At 41.0% G+C, this 13,729-nt stretch overlaps 2 protein-coding genes across 6 annotated transcripts in view; one reads left to right on the top strand and one right to left on the bottom strand.

Moving 5' to 3' along the window:
• DCX (doublecortin) overlaps nucleotides 1-9,566 on the bottom strand; it is a 136,562-nt gene extending 126,996 nt beyond the window's left edge. For 3 of the 4 annotated variants that reach the window (XM_031554683.2, XM_085230460.1, XM_031554686.2), the window contains exon 1: nucleotides 7,726-9,385. The gene's annotated coding sequence lies outside the window, so the exon portion shown is untranslated. Of the gene's footprint in view, nucleotides 1-7,725; nucleotides 9,386-9,428 lie in introns of those variants that run through there. The other variant, XM_085230459.1, reaches the window with a different exon arrangement.
• On the top strand, nucleotides 9,553-13,632 carry LOC109369088 (UDP-N-acetylglucosamine transferase subunit ALG13-like). 2 transcript variants are annotated; one of them, XM_019618274.3, is made up of 4 exons: nucleotides 9,553-9,685; nucleotides 9,907-10,069; nucleotides 10,297-10,435; nucleotides 12,609-13,632. In XM_019618274.3, exons 1-4 carry the CDS (start codon nucleotides 9,605-9,607, stop codon nucleotides 12,718-12,720), a joined length of 495 nt encoding a protein of 164 aa, XP_019473819.1. In that variant the 5' UTR covers nucleotides 9,553-9,604; the 3' UTR covers nucleotides 12,721-13,632. The 2 variants fall into 2 exon arrangements, with proteins under 2 accessions (XP_019473819.1, XP_031410547.2); XM_031554687.2 differs by having other exon boundaries at nucleotides 9,645-9,812.
• Nucleotides 13,633-13,729: the final 97 nt, after the last annotated feature.

Raw genomic sequence — 13,729 nt, 5'->3', positions numbered from 1 at the left:
TTCAATAACACTTCCTTAAAGGACAAAATAATCCAAAAGTATCTTGCTTTGACATCAGTGCATGCAGCAATAATGACTCTCCCAAATACAACACTGAGACCTGTTTTAGATCCAAGGCCATACAATCACACCTAGGATTAATCTAGGTTTTTTTTTTTTAAAACTTTTATTTTACTTTAAACTGATCAATATTATCTTGGAATTATGATGCAAGAAATCCTGGAGGAAGATTCTACCTTATTTTGATACCTAAATAAGAATATATATTTGTACAGTGCACTGGGATACACACTCAGGTTTACCAGCCTTAAGTGTTAACAAAAATCTGTTACACCTCTCTCTACATACACCCTTATCACATTAAAAAAACCAAACACCTTTGTGAAATTTACTGCATAATATAAATCTTTTTGTTTGCCTCTGCCTAGAATATTTGTAGCATTTCTAGTGGTATAAAAAAGGTCAAAGTGTGCATAACAAAAATATTTCTTCATTAATACTCCTCAGCATGAGTGTTATATAAACATACAAACAAAAGATGGTTCAGACAGAACTTTAAGAACCTCCAAGTTGAACTCAACAGTTTCAGCAAGTATCTAGTGGCCACTTTGATCCCTAATGCCAATAAAACTGAGATGTAAATAATAATTTACCATCTTATTAATGAAAAAAATAAATGAATCATAACTCTTTTGCTGCTTTTAGCACCCCTGCCTCTGGTACAAAGACTTGGGGAGAATGCAGACAGTTCAGTCCCTTTGAACAATATTTGCTTTCAATAGGCAGATTCAGTGCAGGACATTTTGATATTTGAGGCCTCTTGCAGAACTGTGGTGGCTATCTCCATTGTTAGGCTTGGAAGTGCATGTCGTATTGTCAGTTTTTCACTTCGGTTTTGACAGAGAAAGGAAAAAAGTAATTGCAAGTGTAAAAATACTCATGCAATGCAATGGCAAAACAAAGAGAGCCTACATGCTTGATGCCTTTTGATCAATGCAGCATATGCAGGCAGCCCTCTAGCGGTATGAATGCCACTGGCCATGTTTGCACAACTCCCCTGCTTTTCTGTTTTCTACTCATGCAGAATTAGACTACTGTATGGAACACTCAGCCTGTCTATCTCTCTCCGAAGTCCAAACTCTACTTTATCAGTAGAGTGACTTCAGAATCCCTGAAGAATTCTGAAGAGCATTTCAAAGTGCCTTCAAGAAGTACCGCTGCTGAGAGCCATCAGAAAATAATAAGCATGCAGAAGGCAAAACTTAGACAGGACTTCTCCTTATCAATTCTTATGATGTGTGGTGAGTACAGATGTTTTTATGTACCTGTACAGTAGGGATTGGCTGGGAAAAGGGAGGGACTCCATTCATACAAAGATCCTTACTAAAGACATAAATATGTTTACTTGAGTGTAATATTTTAATTCCCTTAAAAGTGAACATATAAAAAATAATTGAAACAGAGTGTATCTTGGTGCTTGTAGAACACATGCAAGACCAACTCAGGATTTGATTACATGCACACAAGCACAAGATGCTTTCAAAGAAAAATGCTCAATTGATTTCAGGGAGTTAGATTTACCTGGATGAAAATGAATTTTAATAGATTTGGTTGTCAGAGGGATTATGCAGAGATATAAAATAGCAAGGCATTCACACAGTGATTTGCTGTGGAAGTGCTTGCTGGTAGCTAGTAGGCAGGAATAGCAGCACATGTTTTCCACAGACACTAAGGAGTAGTGCTACACTGTCACCAGTATATGTTCTCTGGGGAACTGAGGAGACCCGTTGCCAAGAGACATCACAATATCTACTCAGGATAACACCTTGCTGTAGAGCTCAGACTGCCTCCTATGCCTGTACACCAGCCTGTATTGAAAATATTCTTCAAGCTATTTTTTTTTTTTATAACCTCCCAACTTTCATTGCAAATGACCAACTTTGAGAAATTTTATTTCATATTAAGCCCATATTCAGGTTCTATAATGCAAGTACTTCGTCCATGACAGAAACCTATCAGAAGCATCAAGTATCAGCCCAGTTGAGCCCACTTCCTATAGCAAGTATTCATATAGTACACGCCATATCTAACTGTAAAGATGATCTGCTTTACATGTGGAGCAAAGTCCAGAAGAACTTTACTTCCATTGGCACAGAATTAGTAAGACCAGAGCTTCCGAAAGTCAGGATTCAAAATATCATGACACTGTTTAAATACAAAGTAAACAGAAGCAATAAAAAGATACATAGTTACAGATAAACAAGTAGTATTATTTATGCCTTAGTCTTAAGGACCTTAAGATTCACTTCAGTAATTTTTCCCTTAATCTCCTCTCTGGAAGCATAAGGCCTTAAAAAAATCATAATCACAACTCCAAAATCTGGAGCTTTTAGGAGGTACCACCAAATATATATAAAAAAAAAGAATCTGTGAGAGTAGTCAGATGATGGACTGATACATTGCTTACTCTAGCTAAACCACATTCTCCCACCACAGAAGTGGATACTTAGTCAGTGGACAAAGCTTTTTCACATTGCTTCAGCATCTGCCCTCTCTTAGTTGGCCCTGAGGAAGAGATTATTTAACACTCCCTTCACTGTCAACATTCAGTCAGAGCTTTTGTGCATCTCCAGGCCTAAAAACCTCACTGTAAAATAACAAACCCATAAAGTGACAATTCAAGTGCATAGCAGTGTTGTGATGAAATATTTCAAACTATACCATTTAACTCTGCTTGACAAATATTCCTGTCATTTTTCCAGAACAGGCATCTCTGAATCACAGTAATATGAAGGAATAATTCCCTCAAATATACTCCACAAAATTTTGACAGTTCCCTGCAGTAACAGAAATATCCCTCAGAAGAACCACATCACAGCTTGAGGAGAGAGGAAAAGAGAACATTTTTTCAGTTTAAATGTATATGAAGTCAACAAGAAACACCAGTTCATCTTTACTTATCTTGCAAATTAACAAATGTGTAGAAATAAATGAAACAATGTACTACCTCACGTGATCCACTGCAGCACCGTATCACAAGCCAAAAGGAGAAACATACTGTACATGAAACACAAAGTAAAGGAAAAACAGGTTTGTGGTTTTAACTAGTCATTAAAAATTCTTTTCCTTCAAACAAAATCAGATGTTGCAGGCTTACAGGTTTCTTTACTTTTCTCCTGGCAAAATTTAATTACAGCAGTTGTGAGTAGTCCTTAGACTCCAAGAGCAAACTGAAGGCAGTATGTAGTTTTCAAAAAGCAAGATGTGAACTGAGTAGTTTATTTTCATGCATTTTCTTATGCCTGAATAATATAATTATGGAGCTTTCAGGGCAAACTGTGGCAAGCTGAGTTGAATACAAAGAGACAGTGTTCAAAACTGAGCCATCAAAAGAAAACCAGGAACATTTCAAAGAATGGCTAAGGAGAAAGAAAGCAGCATACATGATCTCTCACCTAACAAAAACCAGCTTGCATTCAGTCCATCTTTAGTCTCTCACCCAGATGTTGTCATGGGAAGATTATACCAGAATATAAATTATGCCATATAAAGCACAGATGGACACAGGAAAGCATCATCTATTTCATCCCTCTTCTAACTTTTCTCTTGGATCTTGATTACATTATGTCAGCTCGACCCCATACTTCTTTTGATAAACATCTCACACTCCCTCAGTGTACACACTCTAGCCTAGAGAGAAACACCTAGATCTGCAGAGACGCTTCAGCCCAAGCAAGGGACTGTTCCACACAAACCGCCCCAAATGCGAGTCACTCACTGCCTGAATCACACAGCTAAATGAATGCCATCCCAGCTACTAATGGCAATCAAGAGGTAGACATTGGCTTTAAAAACTGGGCAATTGCACCTACCTAAGCACAACATGCCACAATCCTGCCTTTTTTTGTGTGCATTTTCATACTAATGCTTGTGTAATTCAGGGAATCAAATTAATTGTGAACAAATGCAGTTAAATCTGCCTGATCACTCTGAGCTGTGTGCTGTATGAGTATCATACACAGGATACAAACAGACAAGAACAAAGCATAACACCAAGTCTGTATTACCTGATCTTCACTTGCCTTAGAATTGCAGGGACCAGCTCCAAATAAATCATTTTGTGACTGATCTGTAGTTCTTACAGATAAATGAATCATACATAAGCACTCAGCCTGCTTATGGCCCACATTACAAATGAGGATAGGATTAAGTCCCTCAATGAATCACTTCCCCCTTCCTTACCCATTTTAGTTTAAGTCCACTTTAACAAGCTTAATTCAATGTGCAAATGGAATATATCCTCCATTGCTCTGTGAAAACTCTGAAGCAAGTTTATATCACTGCAATATTGTTTGTAAGGTTTGTTTTTTTTTCTCCTCTAGTCCCTAAACAGCACAATGTTGTGAGCATAAACTGCAGAAGACACTGACTTTTCAGTAACACATTGAAAACATCAAGCTAGCATAAGATGGAAAGGACCTTAAAGCTGATTTAGTTCCAGCCTCCTGCTGTAGGCAGGATTGCCACTCACCAGATCAGGCTAACAAGAACCCCACCCAACCTGGCTTTGAACATCTCTATGGATAGGGCATCCACTGCTTCTCCGGACAGCCTCTACTAGTACCTCACCACTGAGTAAAGAGTTTTCTCTTAATATCTAAATTTCTCTTCCTTCAGTTTAATACCATTCCCCCTATCTTATTGCTACCTGTTCGTGTTAGAAGTCAATCTTCCTCTTGTTGATAAGCTCCCTTTAAGCAGTGGAAGGTCACACTAAGGTAGCTTTCTGTTCTCCAGGTGGAAAAAGCCCACCTCCTTCAGCCTCCTACATAGACTTCAGCCCTCTAAAATCACACAGGTGTACTCTACACTTCAGAAATTGTTTCAGAGATTTCTGAATAATCTTCATTCTAGAAGACAAATGAACAAAATAGAATCTTATAGAGCAAAATTCAGTGCTCTTACAATAAGAAGAGCCACAAAAGAACTAGATACAGAACATAGTGAAACACAATCCTAAATATACAACATCTTAACAGTTATGCTTTTAATCCTTATTTCAAGTAAAATCACACATAATATCAGCTACCCCTATGAAATAGTGAAACTCTTCCAATGAAATATTTTCATAACACCAGGCAATACATTATCAGGAAGACCAATAGACATACAAAGAAAAAAGTTGACTTACCCCACTAACAGTGAGGATCTCTAGCCAGAGAACAGTCCTAACAAAGTGACTTCCAGCCAGATAATCTCTCAGAGGCTAACTCTTAAATGAGTCTGGTTGGGGGTGGACCCAGGTTCCACTGCTCCAGTCACATGGGAAGCATAGGTTAATTGTTTGCACCTGTGCTTCCTGGACCAGCCACACCCCTATACCAGGAGTCCAATCATCAGTTCAGGCCACAACCTAACAGTTTCCCTTACAGATATTTTCCGCAAGGTCTACAAACGGTTACATGTTAAGGACTCTCTATTGATAGGTGCTGTATGTGAACTGTTGAGTCACGGCCTGAATCACTGATTGATCACCTGAGGCAAGGACTCGGTTAGCCATGGGAGTATAGGTGAAGGCAATTCACCTGTGTGATCAGAAGGGCTGGAGCCTGGCTCCACCCCTCCTAGACCCCATTTAAGGGCTGACTGGCACTAGAGTAGGACTTCTTTCCAGAAATTTCTCCTTTTTGGAGTTTTCCACTGCAAACCTAGGATATAGGTGAACTTTTCTTCTTTGATTGTTTCTTTTTTACCATGAAAACCTTTCCAACTATAATGCCTGTAAATTACTATCCTAACTGTGCTGCTCCTTCAACTGTACAGGTGCTTACTCTGATATTTTTGAATAAGCTGAAAGACTACTGCTATTTGACTAGTAGCATTAGATCTGTTTTAGGAACTTGCTGAGTATAGTTAAATATCCTTCAATCACTATGCTCCTGTGCAATCAGATCTTCTACTTCTGGGAAGATGAAAAGCACTACTTCAATAATAGAAATTCTTCCCAAATTCTGAAGAAGGGGCAGTAATTGTTGTTTGTTTTTCCCTTGACCTGCTTGTGTTTATTGTTACTTAAGACAGTATCTTCCTAAAACATTCAGTGTTTCATTTAAATTGTGAGTCTTCCAAAGCATTGTTAAGAAAGTGGAATTTAACTTGTGGTAATACTAGGCAGCCTTCACTCCAATTTCTCACTTAAGGATCAGAAAGACTAATTATTAAAAGCATCTTCATTTTACTTTATATGCATGTTGAAGTTTGAAGGAACAAATAGGGAAAGTATAAATAACTTGCTGCTTGTATACAGAATGTTTTCTGAAGAGCGCCTTAATTCATAGGACCTTTAAGTTACTACTGAATAGTTGAAATCAAGATCATAGCTGAGGAACAGTGACAACCATTCTAAACTTGTTATAACTGAAGAATGAATGCATAGACTTACCTCATTATGATGGATTTACATATCATTTGTGCAGAGCAAAAGCATGCAACTGCTGAGTTACAGTACATTAATTACAAACAAGCAGTAACTTGCTAAACTACAGAAACATAACCTAATATCAAATAATGAAGTAGAAAAGAAAGCATTTCAATATACTTAAATTCTATCCTTATTAAAAAAAAATAACTTCATTAACCCTTACTTTTCTCAGAAAAGTTTACAGATGTATTGGCACTCATCCCTGATGCACTTGCAAATTTAGTGTTCTTTCTATCATTCTAGACTTTTACTTCCTATTAATCATCTGTCAGGCCCCTAAATTGCACCAATATGTTTTGATTGACTTGATGAGCCTCACCTGGAGCCTTTATCCCACAACCTCTGATGGTTGTGGTGATGTGTAGGAGGACATACAATAGGTGGGAGAAGCTTTGCTTAAAGCTGTGGCTCTAAAGGGAGAAGTGAGATGGTTTCCCTCTTAGTTTTTTGAGTTGCTATATAGGTTTCCCGGTTTAACCTTGGAGATAAATTGTTACCTTATTTTTGCCGATGGTTACTAAACTGCTGACTGGACTTGTTATAGCTGTTCTGGTTACCTTTCTCCAGAGCACCTGGGCCGCACCCTGTGGGTGAGGTCTCTGCCTAGCTTGTGTTGCATCTCTACTTAGCGTCTGGCTTCCTTTCTCTGAGAGAGAGCTTTATGCTCTTTATGAGCAGCATGAGGCTGATCGCTGCCGCTAAGGCCCTGAGCACTCAGGACTGATATTGTTTTGCTTAACAACGTGTTTCTCAAGATAAAGTACCCTCTTCCTGTGTCTACTGCTAGTACCATTTGCTTTAATAAAAAAATAAATTGTAATGTAGCTTATTATGCTAAATGGAAACAACAGGGGGCTAATGAGCATTGTGAATGAGCCATTAACATGGCAATCAGAGGTATCCTCAGGATTGGCTCCATCTTCTCTACATCTTTCTTGGAACACTGTGCAATGCATACAGTGCTCTGCAATGCATACAGCTGTGACTGCATATATTAAACTTAATTCAGGGAACAAATAGATTTAGATATCTAACTTGAGTAGCTTTCTCTTCATAGAACTATATGCTGCGTTACACTTAAGAAAGCTGCCAGTTCCTTTTATGCAAGAGGATAACAGGAGTTATCTGTTTTAACACATTTTATGTTTGTTTTGTTGTACATTTTGTTGTTTTCCTCCATTTGTGTGGAAAATAAACACTTTCTCTCTCTCCACAACAGGATTTCATCAAAAGGGAAAATGTACCTGAGGTAATAAATCTACTGCTGACTTCATCTTCACAACTGATTTGAAGCAGCTTAGCAACGAACAGTATGTTTTCCAGAAAAGGCTTCCATCTCCCTCCTCAGCTCCTTCCTGATTTCCTATCCCTGGCTCCTGGAATCACAGCTCAGAGGGAGCCAACACGCACTTGTTCAAGGGAGCACTTTTCATTAGTCGTCTTAAGAAGGCAGTAAGATCAGCCTGAAACATCAACAGAAAGAGGTGCACTCAGAGAAAAGGCAATAGGGAGTAAGGGAACCTACCTGTATTCAGTGATACCAATCATACGTATTTCAAAAGGCCAATGGAAGGATGATAAGAGGGAAAAAAATATTTTAAATATAAGAATTTGCTGCTTTTTTTAATGACTTAATTCTTTATGCATCAATGTAATCAGCTCCACAGGAACTTTTAGAGGAGATAAGCTGCTAAATGCAGCCTTGCAGATACATAAAGATGAACACCTCCTCAAGGTGCTACCACTGGTCAGTGGCAAAGTGAGAAAAAGAAATCAGATTAGAACTCCTAGTCCTGATTTCCCTTTGTTTTCTTCTGAGCTGCAATCAGAACGTGTTATGCATTTTCATCTCCTCTATCAATGACAGTATCTGTGATTTTTTATTTTTTTTTTTAAGAGGGGAGGGTCTGGGCAGAGTACATAGCCAAAATTATTAAGAATCTTTACGTTGAGGAGACCAGTTCAGCAAAAACCCACTGACATGGGCTGGTGACCTTAGGCAAATGTCAGTGGATGCTGGTGATAGAAAATTTTGAATGTTTGTTTGCTGCTGATTCCTTAGTTTGCTATTTTGTGTCTGTCCTAGTCTACCTCCGTTAACTCATGTTTTCTTCACTAACAACAAGCTCAGAGACTGTTTCCCTGAGAGCATTTCACTGTGTTAGCTTTCCAGTGTCTGACACCTGGGACTCTCCAGCTGGGAAAGCATCCATCCTGTCACTGAAGTCCCTGCTGTGATGTTCCAGACCTCACTTACACCAGTGTGCAGCAGTATTTGTGTTAATGCTCTCAGCAGACAAATTCAATTCTGAAAGTTGAACTCCCAAACTTACTGTTTACTGAAGAGAAAGTAGTTACTGAGGAGGCTAAGAAAGCACAAACTGGCAATAGCTGGTACCATTCACATTCCAGAAGCTTTCCAGATGCATTAAACAAGCCTTCTGGGCTGATAACTTCCTCAGTGAGGACAGGTTATTTAAGAAAAATGCTATTTTGGTATTTTTTTTTTTTGTATGTAAAATGTGTTTGTGTATGTAGAAGTGCATGCTTTCCAATGAAAAAAATGGCTTTTTAAATCTAGCTAATTCTGGCAATTCTTCCATTGAGAGACACCTTCCTTCCCACCATGTAGACTTGAGGAAAGGAAGTGGAATGAAACAGAAGCAAAGAAAGAAGGGACAGTGGCATCTACAAAGGTAGCAATACTCGAAGCAAGTCAGTGTCACAGGAGGGATGGGATAAACCCGGGGATCCCCTCCTGGCCCGGGTCAGTTACAGCCATTAAAGAACGGGCTGTGATGTGGGCGCGGTAGGTTGTGAGCGGTCCCACCAGCCGGTTACAGCGGACCGCAAGTTCTAAAATAACACGTGGAGCGAAAAACCCATAGAACTGAATCCCTTTTTCAATACACTTTTTTCCTCTGTGAAGAGCAGCACCTGCACTGACCCTTCCGCGGCGCAGAACCGAACGGAGCGCAGTGGGCGGAGCTGGAAAGCGGGAGCTGCCCCTCAGCCGGCCGCCATTTTGGGAAGCGCCGGAACGGGCCTGGCGCGCCCTCTGGCGCCCGCCTGCCCGCAGCCGAGGCGCAGCTCGGGCGCCGGTGGAGCGTGCTGTCGCCGGCCATGAAGTCCGTCTTCGTTACCGTGGGCACTACCAGCTTCGATGAGCTTATCGCGGCCGTTTCCTCCCCTGCGGCCGAACAGGTGGGGAGGCGGAACTGCAGGAGGAGAGTCCCAGCCCGCCCCTCACGGCCGGGCCGCCGTGCCTCAGACGCGCGCCTGCGCGGGGCGACTGTGGGGGAGAAGCGCGAAGCCGCACGGAGGGCGGGAGGTGGGAGCCGTTCCGAGAGGAGCGGGAAGCGCTGGAAGGAGAGCCGGCAGTCCTGGGCCGCGGCCTATCCCCTGTTTCCGTTCCTCCGTCCCAGGTGCTGCGGAGCCGCGGCTGCCGGCAGCTGGTGCTGCAGATCGGGCGGGGCGCGCTGCAGCCCGCCCCTCAGCACGGCCCGGCCTTCGTGCGGGAGGTGTTCCGCTTCAAGGAGTCGCTGGCTGAGGACCTGCGGAGCGCCGACCTGGTCATAAGCCACGCAGGTGGGGCCCGGCGGGTTGCCGAGGTGTGCTCCTGGGGCAGGCGGGGAGGTTGGTGGTGGCCCGCGCTGTGAGACACCGGGCTGAGCTGGCATAGGATGCTCATGTCCGCGGCTGAAAGTTGTGGGAATAAAATGTTGGCGTTCAGGAGTCTCTGATGCTCCAGGAGCGAGTAGGGTGATGTTTCATCGGTTGTTGCAAACACTGATTGCTTTCTGCTTCTCCTGCAGGTGCAGGTAGCTGTTTGGAGACTCTGGAGGAAGGAAAGCCGCTGCTTGTGGTGATAAATGAGAAGCTGATGGACAATCATCAGCTGGAGCTGGCACGTCAGCTCCACAAAGATGGACATGTCCTCTATTGTAACTGCAGGTATGGAGCTTCTGCGGCTGTCCAACCGAATGCAGTGCTCAGGAGCATAACTGTTATTACAGTATTGAGAATGTAGCAAGAAAACTTACATCTTTCTCTGTAACAAAATCACACTAACCATGTACCTCAGTAAGCTTCCTCACTGGGCGCAGACCTCAGGGGTGCTTGTCTTTCATTTATTTGCAGGGTGGATTTTCCATAGGTACCTTTTCCATAGATAGAGTCCTGCGCCTGGGTAGGAATTACCATATGCGCCAGTACAGGTTAGGGGATGACCTGCTGGCAAATCACCTGGGGAGAAGACCTGGGGATCCTGGTTGATAAGAGCCAGCAGTGTGCCCTTGTGACCAAGAAGGCCAACGGTATCCTAGGGTCAGATCATGAAGGGTGTGTCCAGCAGGTCAGTGGAGGTGATTCTACCCCTTTTACTCTGCCCTGGTGAGGCCACATCTAGAACTGTGTCTCCCAGTTCAAAAAAGAGTCCAGTGGAGGACCACAAAGATGATGAGGGGCCTCGAGAATCTCCTGCATGAGGAAAGGCTGAGAGACCTGGGGCTGTTCAGTCTGGAGAAGAGAAGGCTGAGAGGGGATCTTAGCCCTGTTTATAAATATCTGAAATGTGGGAGTCAAGTTGATGGGGAGCAGACTCTATTCAGGAGTGAGCAATAATAGAACAAGGAGCAACGCAGAAACTGGAACACAGGAAGTTCCATAAAAACATGAGGAAGAACTCTATTGTAAGAATGATGGAGCACTGGAACAGGCTGCCCAGAAAGGTGGAGATTTTCAGGACCTGCCAAGTTGCCTTCTTGTGTAACCTATTGTAGGGAATCTGCTTTAGCAGAGGGGTTGGACTTCATGATGTCCGGAGGTCCCTTTTAACTCTTACAATTCTGTGATTTTGTTAACTCATTTGATCTGTCTTTTCTTTCCTTTTTAATTCTTTTTTCAGTCCTGCTACTACAACCCAGACCAACAGTTGAAAACCATGAGCTATAAGGAGTAACTTGCTCCCTAGAGACTTAGTACTCAATTTCATTGTATTGCCATGTAGACTTCCCTTCTGAAGTGTGCTGAAGTTGACTGCATAAGAAAAATGAAAATATCTGGAGTATTTAGGAAAAAAACTAACATAAGAATGGCCTTTACTGATATGGATCCGGAGTTCATGAAGCTCAGTATTCTATCTGCAGTGGCAATATGTAGTACAAGAATGAAAAGCATTTCCTTCTATTATTTTCCCTCTAACACTTGAGTAGTTTGATTCAGGGCTGACCTAAGCCAGGTGCTGTAGGATTAGTAATTTCAAATACATCTGTCTTCCACTTTAACCACTTTTCCTACTTTAACCAAATTTTTGAATCTACCACATTACATCCTTTGACAGGGAATTTCACTGATTTGCTATCTTCACTTAAGGAAAAAAAAAAAAAAAGCGCAGCTCCTTTTGTTTGTGTTCATCCTGGCTTCTATTAGTTTCATTTGCTATCCTTGTTTTGACCATATCTGGCTGTTTTCTCTTTATTTATGATTGTTTATGATCCGTTGCACTCTATAAACAACAAATGACCTTTTAACTGAAAGCAGACGAAACGCAATTCCTGTTGTTTATTCTGCATCTTGTTCTTTTGCCCTGCAGATAGGATTTTGCATGTTTTAGAAGAGCTATAACCGAAGGTCTGTAATTTGGGAACAGAAAGGCATTTTTATTTCAGTTTTGAATAGTGCTTAGCATTTGAGACTTATTTGCAGTCTGATAATTGAAAGCTTACAGATTGATTTAGCTGTTATCTCTGGCAGTGTGTTGAGTGGAGGACTAATGCCATGTATTCACATGGGATGAATTCACCATAAACCATATTGGGAGATTCTCAGGCTTTATTCAGTATACCATCATTGCAGCCACGGAAGACTGAAAAGTCAGAGCTGAGTTGGCCCATGAAAGCTGTGATTTATGTTGAAGTGTGTTCTGCCATTGATGGCTGGGGCTCACTAAATTACGCGGTCTTTTTTCATTTCAGCTTAAGTCCTTATTTTTAGTGTTATAGTAGTTTGAAAGAACATGTTTCAGTGTTAAAGTAGTATGAAAAAAGGGAGAAAATGAGGGGCAGGGAGGGAAATCTCCTTTGGGATGAACTTTTTTTTTTTTTTTTTGTTTCTTCTGCTTTTGCAGCACACTCGTGGAGACACTGCAATCAATGGACTTGGCAACTTTGAAACCTTTTCTTCCTGGACAACCAGAAAAGTTTGCTTTGTTTTTGGATAAAGTTGCTGGATTTGAATAAACAATTTTGAAGAATAAAAAGGCGATAATAAAATCATTCTCATCTCTTAGTGAGACCTTCCATGCTTAAAGATTCCACCAGCTGGGACAAAAAAAAGAAAATGCCTGTTCATATCAACTGATGGTTTCCAGTTCAGTTTCAGTTCAAAGTAATCTATATTTATGCTTAAAAGAGCACAGTGCCAAAAAGGAGGGGAGAGTATGAACTCCAAGTTGACTGACCTGGTAGAAGGAGAAGCATATTTGAACTTCTGGATTAGTTTATTTATTTGCTATAAACACATCTGTTCTAGAGGAGTTGCTGGTCAGGCATTAAGAGATGTCCTAGAAGAAATGAAGAGTGAAATACCTGACCTAAGAAGTTTGCACCAATGAAAAATGTGAAATAACGTTTCATTCAGCTGGAGCCCTGTGAATGTAGATCCTGATGATCCAAGTGATGAATACTGGACAGAACATCTAGCATCCAGTCTCATTTGCTTTTGCTACTGTTAAAGCTAAAGCTAGATCAGAGCATGTTTTAGAGAAAGGAATCATCCTTTGCTTCTTCCTTTTGCAAGTTTGATGTATTGTTTTCGTTGTTTGCCTTGAAAGGGTAATTCACAACTTAGAATTCTGCTGCAGAAGGATCAGCTTTTGTAAAATCTTCCTGCAAGCAATTCTGTACATAGCAGTAGTGTTACCAGGGCTTTCAGTTTCACTCTAAGGACAGTAATCTTGGACAAATGTTAACATTTATATAGACAGACAGCACTAGGTATTTGTGAGTGGTTGGGTTTGATCTTCTCCCTGTTTAGTTGGGTTACTTTGCAACAAGTATGTGAAAGAAACAATACAGAAGTTTATTTTGCAGGATAAAGGGGCGTTTTTTTTATAACCACGATGTTTTTAATAAATAGTGTATGCAACAGAATGTGTACATCTTCTGTGACTAGTTCACAAACTTTTCTGGGCAAATAATGTATTTCTGTGAGAATAACTCACTAAAAAAGCATACAAAACTAATTCAT

Source organism: Meleagris gallopavo, chromosome 9, assembly GCF_905368555.1.
Source record: "Meleagris gallopavo chromosome 9, MGAL_WU_HG_1.1, whole genome shotgun sequence".
Classification (NCBI taxonomy): domain Eukaryota; kingdom Metazoa; phylum Chordata; class Aves; order Galliformes; family Phasianidae; genus Meleagris; species Meleagris gallopavo.
The sequence above is the reverse complement of the archived record's forward strand: the minus strand, read 5'-3'. Positions and strand labels throughout refer to the sequence as shown.

What these genes read in the sequence shown, in the direction of transcription:
- LOC109369088 (XM_031554687.2), top strand. Translation starts at nt 9,645, where the DNA reads ATGAGCTTATCGCGGCCGTTTCCTCCCCTGCGGCCGAACAGGTGGGGA. An exon ending in AGCCGCACGGAGGGCGGGAG is followed by an intron (nt 9,813 to 9,906) that starts GTGGGAGCCGTT and finishes CCTCCGTCCCAG; the next exon opens with GTGCTGCGGAGCCGCGGCTG. An exon ending in CCTGGTCATAAGCCACGCAG is followed by an intron (nt 10,070 to 10,296) that starts GTGGGGCCCGGC and finishes CTTCTCCTGCAG; the next exon opens with GTGCAGGTAGCTGTTTGGAG.